Raw genomic sequence first — 23,210 nt, forward strand, 5'->3', positions numbered from 1 at the left:
AAGTTTGCACTAAGCTTCCTGAAATCATCTTGTGATGAATTTCCCTTCTCTTTCAGAGAAGTAAATTTAAATGGTTTATTCTCTTGTATGCATGCTATACTTGTTTCAGCATTTCTGTTATTAGACATGTTGTTGAAACCTTTATCAGATCTGGCTAATTAAACTACTAAAGCTTAAGTAAATTAATAAAATTGTTTAGCAATTTCCAATTTTTTACCCCAAGAAAGTATTTTCCACTTACTTACATAATTGTGCTCTAGTAACTTTATGTCCTAAAAGTAAAACTAAAATTAAAAAAATATATATACACTCTTAAACAGATTTGGTCTTAAAAGAATGTGCCTGGGGTTTAAAGGCAAAATCCAAGAACGAGTTCTGGGCCAACCTTGCCCAATAGTAACCATATTGGAATAAGTGTTTCCTCCACTACTAGTTGAACTCTTTTGAAAGTAGGCATATTTTAAGCAACTCATGTGTCTTTCGATTTCCATTTTATATTGGCCATTCACAGGGCCATCACACAGATAGGCACCTTTATGTGAATCAGAAAAAAGATGGACTAACTTCCTCTCTCTGGGTAGTTGATGAACTGTAACAAGGGCATGGCTGACAAGCAGAGAACAGACTGAAAATCAGTCCCCACCTCGTCCTGGGCCCTATTTTAGCCACAGTCTACCCACCCATATACAGCAGTCTTGGTCACATGATGCTTGAATACAACCCTTCCTGGAGCTGGCCTCTGTCTCCAAAACCAAACCAAACCTATTCTCATCTACTCACAAAGTTAATCAGTGACGTGAAAGATTATTTTCTGACTTAGTAAAGGGAACAACTCATTGGAAGTTCTCTTTCAGCAATGTAATGTTTCATTCCAGCAATCCTCATCAACTACTTCAAGGCAGAAAAGTTGAGTATTGACATTTACTCCAAGGGCATGGAATTTGCTCACCTGGTTTCAGTTCAAGGAGTCTTAATGAGGTACAGAAAAACATTTCCAAGGTTTACCAACTGGTGGTTTTGTTTTCTCAACAGGAAATTTTTTGACGTGATTCTTTTTCATTTTAAATATAAGGAACTATAGGGGGTAAATGGGCAAGGGTTGCACCCTTACTTGTATAAAAAAATTTTTACTTGTATATAAAACTTACTTTTTAAGGTAACAGTAAAACATAAGGTAGATGTGCTTTCTAAATTAAAAAATTTTTTTCTAAGAGTTTATAATTAAACCTTTTTTAACTCCCCTAAAATTTTTTGCCATTAAGGAAAACTAATCAATGTGGAACAATCCACTGATTATTATGAAAGCTTCTGATGATACATAATAAATGGTACTTAATCATATGACTATCAGACCAAATGACTGTGAAATGATGATATAGATCGGAAACTCAGGGTAAGCCCTTAGAGAAATGACTAGAATTTGAGTTGGTTTATCTTTTGACTAATCAAACATTTCAAGTTCATCATTATGACTTACTTCAAACTCTACTGCTTGGAACTACAAACACATGCAACATCTTTAGGCAGCAATGGGCTATATTTGGTGAGCTTTAGGAGTTCCTTTTTAAACATTCAATTTTTACCTTACTAGTACATGCTCACTAAATAAAACTGCAAAATAGAGGACTAATAGAAAGAAGAAAAAAATAAAATACATTCATGTTTTTTATTAACAAATGAACCTCAATCACCTGTAGAAGAAATGTTATAGTTGAAAAAAAGACCCAAAAAAAAAAAAAAAAAAAAGCTAATGATACTATTAACATGACTAACCTGGGTAATAAATTAATAGAGTTAACGACTTTCACCATCTCTCCTTAAAAACAGGTCTTCACTTTATAGACAACTACTAACATTTCCACAATACCATTATTTTGTTTTGCCACAAATAGTGAAAAATGACTCTTAGTTCTGAGGGATATTTAGCGTAAATGAAACCAGCTGACCTTGAGTGTGTCTCTGTTTGCTTCGGGCAGGAGGATGACAAGAAGGTTCAAAGCCTGCAGTTGTTGCTTCCTGGTTGGAAGATCTGCAGACAGATTAAATACATCTGAATGCTTGTCTTTACCAAAAACTTCTCTTTACTTTTTCTGTTTTGCAAGAAAAAAGTTATTTGGCATAAACATCACTGTGAAATGCGAGACACCATGAGTGAGCAGTAAGCCTTGTTGAGAGGGTGTGGGGGGGAGATCAGGAGAAGCAGCTGTTAAAGTAGAGCTTTCTCTTTCTCGGAATGCTCACTTCCAACTGTGAGTGTATGACGGTGGCCTTATGTTTGCAGACACACAACAGTGCTTTGGAAATAATTTTAACTTCTGCATGATAATTATTCCCCAACGAAAAAGCAGAGAGATTGGACCTTTTATAAAACAGTGTCAGAGTGCACCTGTAACAGTGAAGCTTCTTCTCATGGTGAGTGAACAAATTATGTGGTATCCATGGTTAAAAGCTAAAACAAAGCGTGGAACACAATAAATGTTCGATAAATATTTGTGGGATGAATAAGAAAACCAATCAGCAATGAGAGAGTTGAAGAGGTACATTATTATTATTGATATTTCCTATTTTCAGTACCCCCATCCCAATAAGTAAAACTCGTGGATATCTGGAATCATTCTTGCTTTAACTTCTCAGGGATAAATTTGGTCCTTCAATCCATATCTAAGGACTACATATGCAAAATAGCACAACCTAACCATTACAAAATATTTTAAATGACAATTTCAGTCATATTTCCCCCCAAATTCTAAATAAATGATATGATGATATCATTTAAAATATCCCTATCCTTAAATGAGATAAGCCATGGGAAACATCTCAATATGACATGCTTTAAGAATAGCTTGGAACATAATGGAATAATATTCAGTAAAAAAAAAAAAAAAAAAAAAATCTGGCCATTTTCAACAACATGGATGAACCTTGAGTGCATTATGCTAAGTGAAATAAGATGGAGAAAGACAAATATCTTATGATCTCACTTATATATAGAATCTAAAACAAAAACAAAACAGCTCACATATATACAGAGAACAGATTGGTGGAACAATCTGAACCACCATAGGTATTGGGGTCAGGCCAGGAAATGGCTAAAGGCAGACAAAAGGTACAAACTTCCAATTACAAAAGAAGTAAGTCTCTGGGAAATAATGCAAGCGTGGCAACCGCGGCTTTCCAGGTGGCTCAGTGGTAAAAGAATTCACCTGCCAATGCAGGAGCCGCAGGAGACACGGGTTTGTTCCCTTGGTCAGGAAGAGCCCCTGGAGGAGGGCATGGCAATCCATTCCTTGTATTCCCTGTATTCTTGCCTGGAGAATCCCTTGGACAGAGGAGTCTGGTGGACCACAGTCCATAGTGTAGCAAAAAGTAAGACACAACTGACTCTGCATCAGACTATGAGTGGCAACTATAGTTAATACTACTCTATTACATACTTTAAAGTTACTAAGAGTAGATCTTTAAAGTTCTCATTACAAGAAAACATTTTTCTATAATTATGAATGGTTACAGATGTTAAGTAGACATTATGATCACTTTTCAATGCATGCGAATAACAAATATTGTACATGTGAAACTACTATAATATTATGTGTCAGTATACTTTAATTAAAAAAAAGAATAGCCTGGAAAAGTTCGGGTTGACACTGCAGTTCAGCATAATCATTAACAGTGCTTCTCTTTCACTCTCAAAAGTGTGCCAATTTGGAAGTTAAAGTATGGCTTGGTCACTAGAATGTGGTGACAGCATTTTTCCTTTTTTGATGGTCTCTATGACTAAAAGGGATAATTATGCCAGTACATGAACCTCATCAGATCTCTCTGTTCACTGGAAAGGAATTGAGAACTATTCAAGACGTTAATTTGGAGCCTGCCCAAGACCACAAAATGGAAAGACATAAGAATCTGTTGCCCCTCTGACCAACGAAGCAGTCAAATGATTTGTTCCATGTTTCTGCATGACAATTTCAAAAGCTAATTTTTCAGGAAATAATCACAGACTCTGTCACATCTCCTTGTGCTTTTATGATAACTGTTAATCCACAGCTTCTCCGGTAAGTGTTGCTTTTAACACTTGGCAAGAAAAATGTATCAGAAAGCTTACGTGATTCATTCTATCAAAAAATAAATGTGACGTTTCCAGCTTTTAATATGAAAACACATACACTGTATTGCTTAAAGGGTACATAATTAATCCCCACCTGAAGAGATATGGATAGATCTATTATCTATTTACTCCTAGATGTATATTTATAAAGGAAAAGAAAACATCGAGTGGCATTTTATTACTCACTGACATCAATGAGTCAGTGTGTCTACCCAAATATATCTGGTTATATTCTTCACAAAGCAAAATGTCATTAAACCAATTAATATGGATGGCACTGACTCAAGGATTGCTTCAAAGAGGGGTGGCACTTACTCTGGACAGCCTGGAAAGCTTTGAGATATTCTACACTGAGCAGTGGCTGGGGCAGCTCCCGGATAAAGAGCTTCAGCAGGCTGGCGGCATCATGCTGCTTGACACTTTCCCAATTAAAAGTCCCTTCATAGAACTTTGCTTCTAGTTCTTGGCAAAGATTCTGAAAGGCAGAAGAGAGAAAGGGGGAAAAAAAAAAGCTACCAATAAGTTGATTTATTTTTCCTTGCTGAGACTGATATACTTCCCACTTCAGAAGAGATTCTACTCTTTTGTGGCTTTTTATTATTTGCTTTTTTAATATTTATTTATTAATTTGGTTGCATGAGGTCTTTCGTTGCAGTGTGGAGGCTCTGTAGTTGTGGCTGGCAAGCTTAGTTGCCCACAACATGGGGGAATCTTAGTTCCCCAACCTGTTTCCTTTGCGTTGCAAGGCTGGTTCTTAACCACCAGACCACCAGGGAAGTCCCAAGATGTTACTTTTTTGAAAAGACATCTGAAACTACTAAAGGCCAACACTTTTCTATTACTCAGAAAAATATTCCTTCTCCTACCCCAAGTGTAATTCATCAATGAAAATGATACCTAAGGTCTAGAATTCCAAAACTTTACACATTTTCCAGGATAGGCAACAAACCTTAAGCAGCAGAGGCTGAAATAAAAGAACAGTTAAAACAGACTTTACACTTGGGGGCTTTACTTAGATACTATAATTTTTCACCAACTTTTAAAAAATTATTTAAAGAAAAAGTCTGTGCTTTATTTAGAAGTAAATTATATAACAAAATACTTAATCAATCTATGGACCTAAAGCAAAAGGCCACCTCTGATTAGTCACCTCTGGGAAATGGAAAACCAAGTTCCATAGCAAATGAGGTACGAAAAATACATTAGTACACCCCGTCTTACACACATAGGGTGTCAGTGACCCAGCCATCCTGCTGCCAGCTGCAAAAAACAGCTGGAGTCCTTGTGGAACTAGAAGTACCTAATTCATTTACCTCAAGGACTCCACAAAATCTGCCAGACAAATTATTAATAATAAATCAGTTTTGTTTCATAATTACTATTTTCTATATGCTTTTCCACTGTGGCATAAATCCTATTATATTAGAAACCCTTCCAAGTTCCTGTCACTCCCTTCTAATATTTGAAACTGTTCTCCCAAGAAATGTTCTTTGTTTTTCCTGTAAGGTGAATTTATTACACTCTCTCTTCCCAACACAATTCCATCCTCTACCCTACTTATTTTTTGTAATCGGTGAAATACACAAAGGCAAACCTAGAAATGAGGGGAAAGAAAGGCGGGAGGAGAGAGGGATGAAAGAAGGGAGGGGGAAGCAGATGGGGAGGAAGGGACGGAAGGAAAGAAGGCCTGTGGAAGAGGGAGAAAGGGGGCGAGAGAACAAAGAAGAGGGAAAAGTGAGCAAAGAGAAAAGGAGGAGGAGGAGAGGATGGAAGGGGAGGGAGAGTCAAGAAATTTGGTGGGGAAGGAAGAATGACAACCCTAAATTTTTGCATGTCGTCTTTACATTATGTATAAAACAGAGACCAGCTGCCGTATCATTCAGTCTGTGATAACAGGCTGTGTTGAGCCAGTTGACCTTCTAAGAAGTTACATGTAGTTGAATTCACTCCTCTGCCAGTGATCTTGTCAAAATGTGAAATCCACATTACATCCATCCTTGTGTACTAAAGTAAACATGTTTATGATTCTCCTGAGTTGGCCATCACCTTTTGCTAACGCGGGACATGAACAGTGATGTGGGAACCAGTGTTCTTGCTAAGATGGGTAGAATGGAGTCATGTAACTGGGCTCTGAGAGACTCTCTGTTAGAGAATGTATTTCTCGACAGGACTCATCTCCCAATCACACACACTGTTCCTGATTGACTGGTGGTGAAACTGCCGCAGGTGTCAGCAAATGAAGTGAGACAGTGGCCACGTATCAAAATTACAAGAGCACCTGAACAGTTTTGGGGACCTCTGTGCATCAGACATCAGACCCAGGGGATGCAAGTTGAATGACTTTTGTGAGCAGGGTATATATATAACCAGTTCAGTTCAGTTCAGTCGCTCAATAGTGTCCAACTCTTTGCAACCCCATGGATTGCAGCATGCCAGGCCTCCCTGTCCATCACCAACTCCTGGAATTTATCCAAACTCATGCCCATTGAGTTGGTGATGCCATCCAATCATCTCATCCTCTGTCATCCCCTTCTTCTCCTTCAATCTTTCCCAGCATCAGGGTCTTTTCAAATGAGTCAGCTCTTCGCATCAGGTGGCCAAAGTATTGGAGTTTCAGTTTCAACATCAGTCCTTCCAATGAACACTCAGGACTGATCTCCTTTAGGATGAACTGGTTGGATCTGTTTGCAGTCCAAGGGACTCTCAAGAGTCTTCTCCAACACCACAGTTCAAAAGCGTCAATTCTTTGGCGCTCAGCTTTCTTTATAGTCCAACTCTTACATCCATACATGACTACTGGAAAAACCATTGCCTTGACTAGATGGACCTTTGTTGGCAAAGTAATGTCTCTACTTTTAAATATGCTGTCTAGGTTGGTCATAACTTTCCTTCCAAGGAATAAGCGCCTTTTAATTTCATGGCTGCAGTCACCATTGGCAGCGATTTTGGAGCCCCCCAAAATAAAGTCTGACATTGTTTCCACCGTTTCCCCATCTATTTCCCATGAAGTGATGGGACCAGATGCCATGATCTTAAGTTTTCTGAATGTTGAGCTTTAAGGCAATTTTTTCACTCTCCTCTTTCACTTTCATCGGGAGGCTCTTTAGTTCTTCTTCACTTTCTGCCATAAGGGTGGTGTCATCCATATCTGAGGTTATTGATATTTCTCCCGGTAATCTTGATTCCAGATTGTGCTTCATCCAGCCCAGCATTTCTCATGATTTATCAGGTTACTCAAATTCAATTAAACTGAGATCACAGTGTGGTAAGAGCCATGGAAGCTGAAACTAGTGCTTTAAACTGAAGAAGCTTAACAAAATCAGCAAGTGATGCAAACTGTGGAATCTTGGCACAGACCTGGCACTGCCATGGCCATGACTGGCCAGGAGAGTGTACACCCACCAAGAGTCTTTTCTTCCTGATCTAGCTCTAAAGAGCTCATACAGGATACATCTTGAGGAGATGAACAGGGAATATCTCTTCCCTTTATCCTATTTTTTCTTGGATTTACAAATTCAGGAAGACAAACTACTGGATGTGGCCAGTGACTTGTGTTATCTTTCTAGAGCTAGAGCTGAATTTGGAGGATAAGAGTTAAGGAGGTTGTTAATGACTGATAATCAAAAAAATTCCCTAGATAAGTTTTCCAGATAGAGCTACAATTCCAAGTATGAAATCCCCATAAAATGCAAATCCCTAGAGATGCACATTCCATCTACATCATCTGCAGGGTAATTCTACTTAGACCAAGCATTCATTGGATATTGGATTCCCCAGAGCAGGAGTCAGGAACAGAGAAAGGAGGAGGACACACAGTATCCTAGGAATGTGGGAAAGAAACGTCATCTTGAGAAAAAAGAAAGAAGGGGAGTGAGAAAGGGGGTTCCAACTAGAAAGCCTGGGAATCCCCTTGACTCATTCACAAGCCAGACTCAGGCTACCCTTGGATCCAGTGAGCCAAGGAACTGGGACAGCCAGGAGTGGTTAAGACAATCTCATTTTGCCAGCTCACTAAGACCGACAATGTACAGAGATTAATGTCAAGTCCCCTACTCTGCCCACCTGGTGGAGTTTACCATCCTGCCCTTTAAAACAGAAAAAGAAATAAATCTCACACTGTTACCCATGCAGACTGTCAGCAGTCCTCTCAGTATTTTGACTCATCATGTTCTCTCTCCATCAGCAGGACAGAACTGCTCTTGTCTTCTGCTTGTTTACTTTTGTTCCTATTTTATATTGCACAGTTGGAGAGTAATAAGAGAGCCTCTTTATTTATCACAGTATTGTTACTGGTAATAGGGTGATTTTGAAAAGAAAAGTCAAAATTTACAATCAGAAGAGGCTGTAGAAAAGCTAATAGAAACTGAATGTTAACATGTTTTTATGTTTTTTCATCTTCTAAAATGGGAAAAAGAGTGGGGAGGACAACTGAGCTTTGCAGATGCAAAAAAGTTTAATTAAACAAAGTTATTTACATGAGTAGAACCAAGAAATCACCTTGATTCGAACAGCAGCTCCAGGGATTCTTAAGAGACCTTCGGTTTCCAAACCTCCCTCTTCAATGCGAGAAATCAGCTGTGTATAAACAGAAGGACATTCTGATTTTGGCATTCTTAATAAGCACAGTCTCAAAGTTAACATCTCCTTCATACATACATACATACAAACTGAATACAGTGACATGTTAATGGGATTTCACTAAGTTTTGAATGCTATGGCACAATCACTACTCATCTTTAAGCCAATATATTCCAAAACTTTAGTTGTAATTTGGAAAAAGTTGGGTCCTTTGGAACAAAAGTATGTAACTTCACACAACACCTGCAATATCCCAGATAGACACTGACCCATGTTCAGTGTTTAAAAGTAACTAAGATGATCCATTTCTTCTGCTTTTTCAGAAACACACATTCTGCAATCAAATAAATCTTATGAAATTACAGAATTTGCATATTTACACCTCCTTTTCAGTGTGTTCAAAGAAAAAATTGTTTATGATAGAAGGAAAAAAAACCTGCTTGCAAATATTCATTTTTAGGCTTTAAGCTTTTGGTGGTAAACTTAGATAAAAAAAAAAAAAAACAGTTTTGGTATGGGGTTTCTAAATCATACCTGATGAATACACACAGATCTCTAAGTTTTTTTTGTTTGTTTTAATAAGGCAGAAACCCACAATAAGAAAATGGAGAAATTTCAATGACATAACACTGGAAGCTAGGAAGTGGTTAGTTTCTTGGCAGAGACTTTCAATCAGAATATGCATACCCTGGGCAGTACACAAATGGTTTTTAGGGGGTACTTGACTATTTTAGCTTCCCTTGTGGCTCAGCTGGTAAAGAATCCACCTGCAATGTGGGAGACCTAGGTTCAGTCCCTGGGTTGGGAAGATACCCTGGAGAAGGGAAAGGCTCCCCACTCCAGTATTCTGGCCTGGAGAATTCCATGGACTGTATGGTCCATGGGGTCGCAAAGAGTCGGACACAACTGAGCAACTTTCACTTGACTATTTTAAGGGCTTCCCTGGTGGCTCAGATGGTAAAAAATCCGCCTGCAATGTGGGAGACCTGGGTTTGATCCCTGGATTGGGAAGATCCCCTGGAAAAGGGACTGGCAACCCACTCCAGTATTCTTGCCTGGAAGATTCCATGGACCAAGGAGCCTGGCGGACTACAGTCCATGGGGTTGCATTATTGAGCGACTTTCACTTTTCACTGACTATTTCAAAAAATCAATTTCCTTGTTCTCAATTTAAATATAAGGAATTGCTAGCATCATATAGGCTTTCCTTACCATCCATTCCCCTCCTTTCACAATAGCCTTCTTCTAAAAGACAAACCTACTTTTCTCTCAGCCCCAAACTTACTATAATACCCTCTGCATACCCCGAGGCACAACATCTTCCAGAGTGCCAAAACATTATAAAATTTTAATTTTTTTTTTCAGAGAAACCTCCTTAATGATTTACCAAGGCTTTATAAATAACATGCTGCTGCTGCTGCTAAGTCGCTTCAGTCGTGTCCGACTCTGTGCGACCCCATAGACAGCAGCCCACCAGGCTCCCCTGTCCCTGGGATTCTCCAGGCAAGAACACTGGAGTGGGTTACCATTTCCTTCTCCAATGCATGAAAGGGAAAAGTGAAAGTGAAGTCGCTCAGTCGTGTCAGACTCTTAGCAACCCCATGGACTGCAGCCCACCAGGCTCCTCCGTCCATGGGACTTTCCAGGCAAGAGTACTGGAGTGGGGTGCCACTGCCCTCACCATATAAATAACATAAAGCTTACTATTGTTCCCATCCTTATGAAAATGTCTAGTAGGAGCAAAGCATGGCATCATGAATGAAGTCTTTTGACCTTTATCTGCTGCTGCTAAGTCACGTCATGACCTTTATCTAGATGTTCTGAAATACGATTTATTGTAGCACACAGACACTGGAAGAGGGCACAATTGTTCCTCCATGACCCCACCTCTTATATTCCTGGATTATGGCCAAAGTCTGTACTAATTTTGAGTTAGTCAGGTAAGAACAAAGCAAACAGTAGTCTCCCAAGAAGTTATTACTGATTGAAAATAGAAGCACTGAATTTCAAAAATTCAACTGGAATGATTTTCGAGACATTTTTCAAGTTACACTGGATAAAAACTCATCGGGAAAAAAAATCTTTAAATGAATCATTTTAGATTAGATGAACATTATTCAATAAAGTATTTAAAACTAAATATATCAAATAATACCCATGTGACATTTATTCAACATACTAGCAATTTATTTCATCTTATAAAATGTTTAAAATATTCTATTAACAAAAAATAAAATTGCATGCCAGTAGCTGGATCAAATTAGTTCTTAGCAGTAAGACAAATTTTGCTTTTATTAAATACACAGGCAAAACTGATGATTTCTAAATAACTGAACAAGAATAATTTTTACATTTTTATATTTTACTGTTTTTTTATTATTCTCTAATGCTGAATATTAGCATTCAACAGAGAATGTATATAGACACTGTCATTTTTCTCATTATTTCTCACTTTGAGAATAACATATTTTAGCTACATTCTACTGTCATTGTTAAAATACAAATAATACTTTATTATGAAAATATGATTTACTAATTTGCCAGAATTTTGCCATAGATAAAAGTTAAGAATATTTCTATTTCTCCAGTGCTTTTGGGAATATGGTTTAAACAGTGTGTTTCTAAGGTGTGGGGTGGGGGGGGGGGTGGAGTGGCATGGGGAACCAGATACAATTTATAGATATTAGATAAGCTTTGTTAAAGCCTCTTTGAGGTATATTTCTCAATATCTGATAAAATATAATCTGTTAAGACTGAGAATAAAAATTTTTGCAAATCAGTGGCTTTCAGTTCTTTCCTTTCAATAAAATTAAGGAAGTACCTAATTGCACTGTCAGATGATAAATTAAAAAATACTTTTCAGGATAGATCACAGTGATTTTTTTTTTTTTTTTTTGCTTATCATCCAGAGGGGATACTAACAGATGAGTGTTATCTAATAGAAAGCTCTTTATATTCTTTTATTTTTTATATGAACCCAAAATCTTTAAGGCTCTTATCCAAAGATTTCAAACTGGTAGGTAGTCTGAGTCTCTAAGAAGTCTGAAGAGACCAAAAATGTAAACTGACTAAATATGAAAACAATGTCAAGAGAAAATGATAGGGGACTGGATGCAATCCTGAGTCTGACCAGGAGGCAACACTGACTTCTGTTGGGACCAATGCTTGCTCTTCGCTGACGTGATGCTGAATCTGATGTGTCAACTGGGCTGGGCTACAGTACCCAGCTATTTAGTCAAATACCAGTCTAGATGTTGCTGTAAAGGCGTTTTTCAGATGCGATTAACATTTAACCTGTAGACTTTGAGTGAAGCACTACTTTCCATAATGCGAGTGGGCCTCATCCAGTCAGATGAAGGCTGTAAGAACCCGGACTGAGGTTCCCCAAAGCAGCACAATTCTGCCTCAAGATGCAACACAGAAACTCCACAGGAGTTTCCAGCTGCAGAGTTTAGACTCGACCCTGAAATGTTAACCCTTGCCTGTGTTTCCAGCTTGCTGTACATAATTCAGACTTGACAGGCCCCACAATTGCAGAAGCTAATTCTTTAACATATAATAAATCTCTCTCTCCCCACCCCTGACCCCGAGAGAGAGACAGATGCTCAATAAATATTATTGAATAAGTGAACGAAGGAAAGCACGTGTGTGTGTGTGTGTGTGTGTGTGTGGCTGCATGTATCTCTCTCTCCCCCTCCCCAACACACACTCATTCCTTCATTTACTTAATTAGATTTATTGAGCATCTCTCTCCGAGAGAGAGAGAAAGAGAAATCTTCTACCAATGCGGTTTCTCTGAATAGCCCCAATACACTGGAAAAGGGTCTGCTGAGATCCATGCTTTGTCCATCTGCATAAGTAACTCACACCATTTACTGCCATTAAAAGAACTTGAATCTACGGTCTCCATTTATAAGCATCTCTCTGGTTATCACAGACACCATGAATAACTATCCACACAGACACAGGTTCTGCAGGTAATGACTAGAGGAAGCTGGTGAGTAGAACAAGCTGTCTACAACAAAGTCCATCAGGAGAAACACTGAGACACAGGTTTGGATGTAATGGTGATTATGAGGAATGAAGAAATCAGAGCTTAGTATTAATAGGTAAGATAGTAAATGACTGGCTTAGAATAATGGAAGAATTGGTGCCAAGTAGATTAAGCTTAAGTATTAAATGGCTTTGTTGAGCCAAACAACTGAGAACATTACTACTGCCATTCTTGCTACCCATGAATTTTCAGAAACTGAGATGCTTGAGATGTTGTAAAATCTGTCTTGGGTAGCCTACAACTGATGTGACTAGCCTTCCTCAGGGGTATTCCCTGTCTTTTATCCAATGTAATCTGTGTTTCTGAACAATGATGGCTCAGAGGTTAGACTGAAACTTTTATATTGTCATAGATAATCCCCTTATGAATAATTGAGTGTTGGCTACACAAGTGACTTTATAGTTTAGCAATCATTTTCTAATTCTACTTTATGGTTTCTTTGCCTACTTTGGAAGAAGGCACTAGTAAATTAAATTGGACATCCTCACTGTAAATAGGAAAGCTTGGAAAATACATACAGGCATAAAATATTCATGAGGATTCAATTCCCTAGAAATTTACCAGCAGTCCCCACTCCTATGTATTATAGAATTGAAATCTCAATTATACAAAGCCAGCTAATATAAGACAGGAAAATGATGCCAGGTAATCACAGTTACAAGAAATAATACTGAAAGCATCACCATGAAATAAAAATTATGAGCCCTTGAAACAAATCTGTTTTCTGAACAGAAAAACCAAAGCATAAAATAAAAGAGCATATCAATTGGAAAACTATATTATAATAGTGTGTATGCAAAAACAAAAACAAAACACCATTATCTCAAGTATGCTGTCTCTATGCTGACCCATTTGGGCCTACTTACTTTTTGAAATATCAAAGGTATTCGAGTTCCTGGTACTTTCTTCTGATCTTGTTCTAACAATACTGTCAATGGGACACAAAAAAGGCCAGAATCTGCAAAAACAACAACAAAATCTCTTCACTTTCATCAACCTATGAAATATTAATGCAAAAATGTTAAGGTACCAGATTCCTGATATTGTCATTCAATCATACAACTATATCGAGCATCTAAGTGAGTGACACTGTCTACCAATTAGGTAAACACAACTTAGTTGGAAAATTCTTGCTCCACGTTATAGAGCAATCTAGCAAGCAAAGACAACTAAACTAATGATTATAGATCATCACCAAAATAATTAGAAAAGTATAAACTGTTACAAAAAAGAAATAGAGTGCTGTGGGAATAGGCAAAACATGCAAATAATTGACTAAATGTAATCAAATTAAAAGTTCTCGCTTAAAGCAAATATCACTCATCTCTTCCATACTTAACTGACATTCAATATTCTATAATACAGCAAAGTATAAATATTTGCTTTTTGGAAAATCAGCCAAGATTATGAGCTTGCTCTACAAATGTTCTTCTTCAGAGAACACAGTAGATACTTGGTCTTTGTGAATTTAAATTTGTTTTTTTATATACTTGGGAATAACTCCAGAAGACATGACAGGTAATAATTTATAATTTTTCTAAATTAAAATTATATGCTTTCAGTCTGATGTAAGCATAGCTTCTACCCAGCACCTCCTACCCCACACCCATCACTGAGTGAACAGTTATAGCAAAAAAGTGTAACACACATCACCAGGGAGATATAAATCATTTGTGAACAAGAAAAGGGGGATTATCCTGTGATATAAAAACAGACATTGGAAACTGACATTCAGAGCAATTTCAGTAACCTAGTAAATAACTTTTAGTTTAGGAATTAAGAAAAGCACAATCTTTGAAACAGGAACAGGAACAGGAATGTCGCTCAGTCGTGTCCGACTCTTTGCGACCCCATGGACTGTAGCCAACCAGGCTCCTCTGTCCATGGGATTTTCCAGGCAATAGTACTGGAGTGGATTGCCATTTCCTTCTTCAGCGGATCTTCCTGACCCAGGGATCGAACCCGGGTCTCCCGCATTGTAGACAGACACTTTACCATCTGAGCCGCCAGGGAAGTCCTTATTTTTTAATGTCAAATTCTAGTTTATAACACAAATATCTTAGATAAGATACAAAAATATAAAAAAGATGGAAACAAAATCTATTAATAGTGGTACTTTTAATGAGGATGGCTTAATATTTCTCTGTCTGGTAGGAGGCAATTCTGAGATAAAATTTAAAAGGCCTCTCTAAGTCACTCTGAAAGTCTTGAACACTGAGTCACAACTATTTTTTTTTCACAATTATTTAAATTAAATTTTTATTTTGTATCTGGAGAAGACTTTGTGATAAGCTTTTGAAAAAGCATCTGAAGTCTTTATCCATAATGGACTTGTGGAAAACCAGAACTGTTTGACTCAGAAATTCACCATCACAAGCCTTAAGCTAAAATACTCACTCAAAGGAACTAAACACAGAATGGGGTCTTCTGGGGCCCAGCATGGCAGAGAAGACTTGAGGGAAGGTACACTTCAGACCTACAGAGAAACTGCCTCTAAAACTTACATCAGATGAATACTTGTCTTTGCTAACGTTACCATAGCAACTCAATAATCCCCATTCTTGGTTTTTCTTTAAGAGATATCTTTAAAGTTAAATAAGATGTCAGAGATTCCTAAATAGTAAAGCTTTATCAACAGAAAATTATCTGGATTTTCAGATGAATAAAATCTTGGAAAAAAACAAGAACTGAGGAGGTGTTTGTTTTCTACCATATTATTAAAAAAAAAAAAAGCGCCTATTTATATAATGGGGAAAGCAAGCTGATTACAAAGAAAAAAAAAACTGTATATGCAAGAGATGCACAATTTAGGGATATTATATGCCAAAATCACATTACTGTCTTCAAAGAGGGAAGAATATTTTTTGCAAAAGAGTTAAAAGTAGATTGTAAATGAACAAAGAGACATACTACTAACTGCCTGTGCATTTGTTATCAAATAAATAAAGCAAAAATAATTGATGAGGATTAACCATATTAAAGTCAGTTGTCAAGATCCAGTCTTAGAAATAAGTATATGTACCAAACATTGTTTTTAAATACAGCTTTCAAAGGAGAGAGCAGAATCCTTGAAGAGAATTTCCTTTTTTTTCATGGTAATTAAATATTTGATTATGCCTTTATTTTCTATAATCTAGGAGACAGATTTATCAAATTACAAAAATTTTGGAATCCTAACTTTAGATGTATTCATGTGCGGATTATAGGCAATTTGTTATTTGCATTTCCCGCACCCCAGAAAGGATACTCCTAAAAAGCCAAGCTCATTCTTACTAGCTCAGGAGTAAATTCAACTGGTTTTTGTTTCAAAATTACCTTTTGTTTTGATTTTCACAGCTTTCTGTTGTTTCAGTTCAATACCCAAGACATCATAGAGGGCAGTCAGCTCAATTAGGGCTAAATGGCAAACTTTCTTCATGTCCTGGGGCGCTAGGTCACCAATCCTGGTGGTGCCTGTTTTGTCTTTTCGCACTCTGTAGGTCTAAAATAAACATCATTAATACAGTAAAGGTTTACAAGACCTAACCTCTTTTTAATGAAAGATGACAAAATTATAACTATGAAAAGAATTCATTCTCAGAGTGCTGACGATGCAAGCCATGGAGGAATTTCTCCAGCCAGAATGAAGAGCAATCCTGTCTTAATGATGATCCCAAACCTGCAGGGAGTCAATGTGTGAAGTATGACTGACAGCAGAACCAGACCATGGACTAGGAGTGTGAATATCAGTGGCCAAGAGGACAAAAGAGACAGTAAAACAAAAGGAGAAAACAAACAAACAAGTTAACTGACCTTTAAGAACCAAGAAAAATTACAAGTCAAGACAAACTGTGAGGAAGAAGACATAGGAGGTGAAAGAAGAGTAGGAGAAACCACTGGTGCATGCCAGGAACCATTTATCTACACTATTATTAATTGTCATATATATATATAGTATGGCATTGTATTGATATAGATAATATTATATATTCAGATATATGATACCCAAATAAGGCAGGTACAAAAGGACTGTGCAGCACTGGGGAGAAGGGGAGAGCAGAGGGGAAACCAAAAGCAGGGACTTTAGAGCCACCATCTATCAGTCATCTAACTGCTATCTCGCTGTGTGTGACTTCTGGCAATTCTCTAACCGACCCTTTTTGTAAAATGGACATACAAAAGCCATATCCTAAAGTAGCAGTTCTCAAAGTGTGGTCCAGGGAGCCATATAGGTACCCAATACTCTTTTCAAGGAATCTAAAGAGGTTAACTTCCACTTCCAGATGTTCAAGCTGGATTTAGAAAGGGCAGAGGAACCAGAGATCAAATTGCCAATATCCGTTGGATCATTGAAAAAGCAACAGAATACTAGAAAAATATCTACTTTTGCTTCATTGATTATGCCAAAGCCTTTGTCTGTGTAGATCACAACAAACTGTGGAAAATTCTTCAAGAGATAGGAATACCAGACCACCTGACCTGCCTCCTGAGAAATCTATATGCAGGTCAAGAAACAACAGTTAGAACCAGACATGGAACAACAGACTGGTTCCAAATCGGGAAAGGATTAGATCAAGGCTGTATACTGTCACCCTGCTTATTTAACTTATATGCAGAGTACATCATGGGAAATGCAGGGCTGGATGAAGCCAAGCTGGAATCAAGATTGCCGGGAGAAATACCAATAACCTCAGATATGTAGATGACAGTACCCTATGGCAGAAAGCAATGGAGAACTAAAGAACCTCTTGATGAAAGTGGAAGAGGAGCGTGAAAAAGTTAACTATGGGAAGGGAGGTGGGAGGGGGGTTCATGTTTGGGAACGCATGTACACCCGTGGTAGATTCATGTCAATGTATGGCAAAACCAATACAGTATTGTAAAGTAAAATAAAGTAAAAATAAAAATTTAAATTAAAAAAAATAAAAATAAAGTGGATAACCAACAAGAAAAAAACAAAAAAAAAACCCTCAACATTTAGAAAACAAAGATCATGGCATCCAGTCCCATCCCTTCATGGCAAATAGATGCGGAAACAATGGAAACAGTGAGAGACTTTGTTTTCTTGGGCTCCAAAATCACTGCAGATGGTGACTGCAGCTATGAAATTAAAAGACGCTTGGTCCTTGGAAGAAAAGCTATGACCAACCTAGATAGCATATGAAAAAGCAGAGACATTACTTTGCCAACAAAGGTCCATCTAGTCAAAGTTATGGTTTTTCCAGTAGTCATGTATAGATGTGAGAGTTGGACTATAAAAAAAGCTGAGCGCCGAAGAATTGATGCTTTTGAACTGTGGTGTTGGAGAAGACTCTTGAGAGTCCCTTGGACTGCAAGCAGATCAAATCGGTCAGTCCTAAAGGAAATCAGCCCTTAATATTCACTGGAAGGACTGATGCTGAAGCTGAAACTCGAATACTTTGGCTACCTGATGTGAAGAACTGACTCACTGGAAAAGTCCCTGATGCTGGGAAAGACTGAAGGAGGGAGGAGAAGGGGATGACAGAGGATGAGATGGTTGGATGGCATCACCAACTCGATGGACTTGTGTTTGAGTAAATTCCAGGCGTTGGTGACAGACAGGGAGGCCTGGTGTGCTGCAGTCCATGGGGTTGCAGAGCTGGACACAACTGAGCAACTGAACTGACTGAAGAGGTCAATACTATTTTAATAACACTAAGACATTATCTGTCTTTTTCACTCTTATTCTCTTATGGTGTACAGTGGAGTTTTTCAGAGTTTTTATAAGAAATGTGGTATTGCCAACAGACTGAACACAGAAGCAAATATGAGAATCCAAATGACATAAACTCAAGCCAGACATTAGAGAGTTGCTAAAATGTAAAACACCAATACAGGATATTAATGCATATATATGGAATTTAGAAAGACGGTAATGATGACCCTATATGCGAGATAGCAGAGCGACACAGATATAAAGAACAGACTTTTGGACTCTGGGAGAAGTGAGGGTGAGACGATTTGAGAGAACAGCACTGAAACGTGTATATTGCCATATGTGAAACAGATCTCTAGTCCAAGTTCGAGGCGTGAAACAGGGAGCTCAAAGCCAGTGCACTGGGACAACTCTGAGGGATGGGATGGGGAGGAAGTTGAGAGGGGGGTTCAGGATGAGGGACACATGTACGCCCATGGCTGGTTCATGTCAGTGCATGGCAAAACCCACTACAATATGGTAATTAGCCTCCAATTAAAAGAAATAAATTAATTAAAAACAAACAAACAAAAATCTGTTTTGGAAAAATGACTATTTTAAATGAAGATATTATTTATGTTCCCCATAATATTGTATTTTAAATGGATTAATAGTTTAAATGTTTTTCAATTTTCATTTATAATATGGGCTTCCTTGGTGGCTCAGATGGTAAAGAATCTGACTGCAGTTTGTTTTAGAAAATACAACTTTTTCATAAAAATGTTATTTATGTTTACCATAATAATAAATTTTAATGGATTAATAGTTTAAATTTTTCTATTTTAATTTATATCATGGTAAATATCCATAGGTATAACTGACATAAAGAAAAGCACCCCGGGCTCCTCCCCACGACACAGACAGTACTTTTAATTAATCATCAAGAGAAACTATTCCCTAGACTACTTATTTATATTTCAGAGCTTAAGAGCACAGTCAGTGACCAACTTCCACAGAACTCAATCCAAAGAAATTCTTTACATTCCAAAATCACTTTGTACCAGCCTTCTTCATCTCCTCAGAGTCTTCCAAGGAATCATAGCTTCTGTAGAAATCTGTTTATGCCTTCTTTCTTAGGCCAGCCAGAGCAAACACAGAGAGCTGCAACCTACAGGGAGACAGTGAATGCTCCAACAATAGGAATCACAGGTTCCCGGCCAGAAGGCCATGCATCTGAGCGCTCACCAAAGCACTGCAAGGTGAGGCAGTTATTCTCAATACCAACATCCATCCTGACTGATTAGACAAAAGCTTTTTGAAGTCCTCAATAATTTTTTTAAGAGTCTGTAGGGGGTTACAGGACCAAAATGTTTGAGAGTTACCATCCTAGAACATTTCCTAAAACCTACAACTTTTGGCAATTTAGCAGCGAATTCCTTTCAAGCAAACTCAACTACAAGAGAGAATCTTCTATAGTTTGTTGTAGAACCTTTGACAGAATCTTCTTTAGAATCTGCTATATTCTCAAGAGAGTCCACTATAGGAGAAAAGAGATAATTCTTCTATTTTTGTGATACAGTTTCCCCATAAAAACATTAAAAGAACAACAGTAGATATTATTCATATTCAGCCTTAGTGAATTTTCAGCGTAATTTCCAAGGTCAATAGTATAGTGCATAGGAGTTGAGAACATGCAGACAGGTATCAAGGTTTTTAACTATTACTGCAAGGTAAGACAAAAATGGTAAAATACTCATTCTGATAAATAGTGTTTCATTTTATCCTGCAAAAGTTCCAATAAGACAAGTATTATTACAGCATATTCTACGTGGGTAAACTGAGGCTCATTAAGAGACTAAAGTGAAGTGAAAGTGTTAGTTGCTTAGTTGTTCCGACTCTTTGAAACCCCATAGACTGCAGCCCTCCAGGCTCCTCTGTCCATGGGATTTCCCAGGCAAGAATACTGGAGTGGGTTACTATTCCCTTCTCCAGGAGATCTTCCTGAGCCAGGGATCAAACCCAGGTCTCCAGCATTGCAGGCAGATTCTTTACTGTCTGAGCCAATGTCCACATAGCCAGTGACATAAAGAGGCAAGTTCAGATCTTTTAAATCCTAAATTCAGTAGTCATTCTGTTCTGCTCCACTTTCCTCATGCCCTGCAATAGGCAGGGAGGAATCTAGGTTGATCAATATTGATGTAGGACATGAAGCCCTCAAGGACAGAAACCATGTCTTAATCACCTCTGTATGCCCACTGTCCCACAGCCCTGACACACTGCAAGTGTTGTTTCTGTGTATATAATGAAGACACACACCCAACAGGGAGAAAAGCGCAGAATCAAGCTCAGTGAGGGGTGGGGTCACCGGCTTGATGCTCCCCCAATTTCCTGTGATTTGTACTGAGCTTCATTTTCAAATCACACAAAACTCTCCCCATTTTCTTCTCACCTGGTCCAGAGTTCTGCTAATTGCTTTGTTTTCTGAAGGACTGAACCAATTCTATTTACCAACCATTTATTTTAAAAAAGAAAAAAAAAAAAAAAGTCTTACATGCTTCATTAAAATCAGTTGCATCTGGTCTAATAAGCCAAATACATGTAATATAATTATTTAAAGCATTACCCAAGGTAAATGTTTAAATAAACCTGAAATATTATTCGTTCAAACATTTGATTTACCAAGCAATATGTCATGAGCTTTATTTATTTATTTATTTAACAATGTACTTAATGAAAGGAGTTAGTTCTTTATCCCAATGTTTAATTCATAGCAGGAGTTTTAAATATTTATGAAGTTTCATGTCATTTTTGTTTAGTTAATAGACTGGATGGTTCAGTTCGTTGGCTAAGAGAAGGCAGTGCAATTTCAGCAAAAGGAAAGCTCTTTACCTTTTGAAAAATGTGCTTTTAAAAGGGGAGTGAAATAAAATTTTTCAAAACATATAAGGTCATTGGCTCCCATGTGTCACCATAAATTAATCAGGCAGCTCTTCCTGGGTGCATCCCTCTTCTGTAAGCTTTGAAATATGAGGGGCCTGTTAGAAACCTTACCAGTAATGACATACTTGACTTTTTCACTCATCAAGTCACTCTAGCCTCAACTCGGAAAGCAAGAGAACCTACTCTTACTTGGTCAATTTCCACAGATCAGATGACTTATCAACTGCTAGGAAATTCATTTCTTACCTAAGATTTTTTCATGTGTAAAATGTGATTTTATTAAAGTATTTCACTCACTGTCAACCTAGAGAACCCAGAACTTTTCTAGATAAATGAAATTTTAGGAAACTTTCAAATTTACAGTTTTTAAAAAGAATTTTTAATAGCAAGGAATAATCATAATTTAAACTTTTCTTGACAATTCAGGATCATGATCCTACAGCTATCTCACACATTTGTACACAAATGTGTGTCTGTCTTAGGTTCTCATTCTCCTTACTCTATCCCAAACTAACATTTCTTTTACTGTCCTTCTGCTTCCTCCAGAGACATTTCATTTTCTAGCAAACTCCCAGCTTGGGCCTCCACGCAAGCCTGTGGCCTTCAGTATGCATAAAGCTTTGTTACAAGACAAGCAAAGTTGCCATAAAACATGAATTTACTTGAATCAAACATAATTCAGTCAGAATCCAAAATACACTGAATAAAGACAAGAACTAATACAGGCTTCACCATAGTTATCCTTTCAATACTATGATCTTTAAAATTCCTAAATAAACTCTTATTGTTTTTAGTCTGTCAAGATAGGATAAAGGAGTGCTATTTCTCCTTTACTTATGTCTACTCTATAGATGGACTCGACATACCAGAATCTTATTCATGTAACCTCCCAAGCTATCCTGAAGTTGTCAGAAGCATCAAAACAAGGACACGTCTAAGTTAAATGAACAGGGACCTTTAGGGCACATGTCATCAGGATCTTCCAGAAAAAATTCCAGCTTCAAAAGATTAGGCAGTGAAGCCAAGACTTCCCATGTACCTCCTAATCTTTCTAACTATGAAAGGAGAATCATAGTATCTATCTCATAGAGATCACTTGATAAATGAGCAAAGTAATTACACAGCATACTTTCTAAGATATTACGGGTACACGAAACACAATAGGTAATAGCTAAATTTTCATCCTAACACACATTAAAGTTATAAAACCTGATCTCCAAATTTAAGAGGAGAAATTTGAATCTGCTGAGAGATCATAAAGAATTAACGAAGACTGCTCAATGCTGTAAAAAAAAAAAAAAAGAAATACAAAATGAGGTCAACAAAGAGCAATGTATTACATAAAACCCATTGCTTATTCACGGAAAGCAGAAGACCATGCAGTAGAAATGGAAATTAAGGTTTTATCTGCTTAGATCTCACCTCAGAGTGAGGGATATAAGTATTTACCTCACCAACCATGTTTATGACTTGTAGAAAGCTTACAGTATGCACATGCTTTCCAGAAGATATACAAATAAGTAAATGGTTGTACAGATAAACTGATGCATATATACGTAAATAAATTCATGGATACATTGACAATAATTATCAAAAGCATGGCATCTTAACAGTTTAAAAAACGATTTTATACATTAATGTAAGTTTGAAAACGGGAAAGTGCTAACAGGAAAGCTAGATATTGAGCTAGACCCCAAAGGATGGGTTAAAGATGATAAACAGAGAACAACAGAGGGGTAGAAATGGGAAGGTCACTTTAAGCTTGAGGCAACACATGAATAAAATCTAGAAAGCAGGTGAGCAAAAATCAGTTTGTTAGGCAGAGAATAAAGTGAGAGAGGAAGTTTTGTCTTTAAGTTTCTGAAGTAGAAATGAATTCCCTTTATATTCCACTGTTT

The 23,210-nt window shown here is 37.5% G+C and overlaps 1 protein-coding gene across 8 annotated transcripts in view; it reads right to left on the bottom strand.

The window, feature by feature from the left end:
- Positions 1-23,210, bottom strand: part of ARHGAP18 (Rho GTPase activating protein 18) — a 201,694-nt gene that overhangs the window by 23,227 nt on the left and 155,257 nt on the right. For all 8 annotated transcript variants that reach the window (XM_042253451.2, XM_060419603.1, XM_004011310.5 and 5 more), the window contains exons 6-10: positions 16,053-16,218; positions 13,604-13,695; positions 8,603-8,680; positions 4,421-4,580; positions 1,947-2,029 (exon numbers count right to left, since the gene is read on the bottom strand). In XM_042253451.2, coding sequence (XP_042109385.1) covers positions 1,947-2,029; positions 4,421-4,580; positions 8,603-8,680; positions 13,604-13,695; positions 16,053-16,218 — 579 coding nt within the window. The remainder of the gene's footprint in view (positions 1-1,946; positions 2,030-4,420; positions 4,581-8,602; positions 8,681-13,603; positions 13,696-16,052; positions 16,219-23,210) is intronic.

Source organism: Ovis aries, chromosome 8 (assembly GCF_016772045.2).
Source record: "Ovis aries strain OAR_USU_Benz2616 breed Rambouillet chromosome 8, ARS-UI_Ramb_v3.0, whole genome shotgun sequence".
Classification (NCBI taxonomy): domain Eukaryota; kingdom Metazoa; phylum Chordata; class Mammalia; order Artiodactyla; family Bovidae; genus Ovis; species Ovis aries.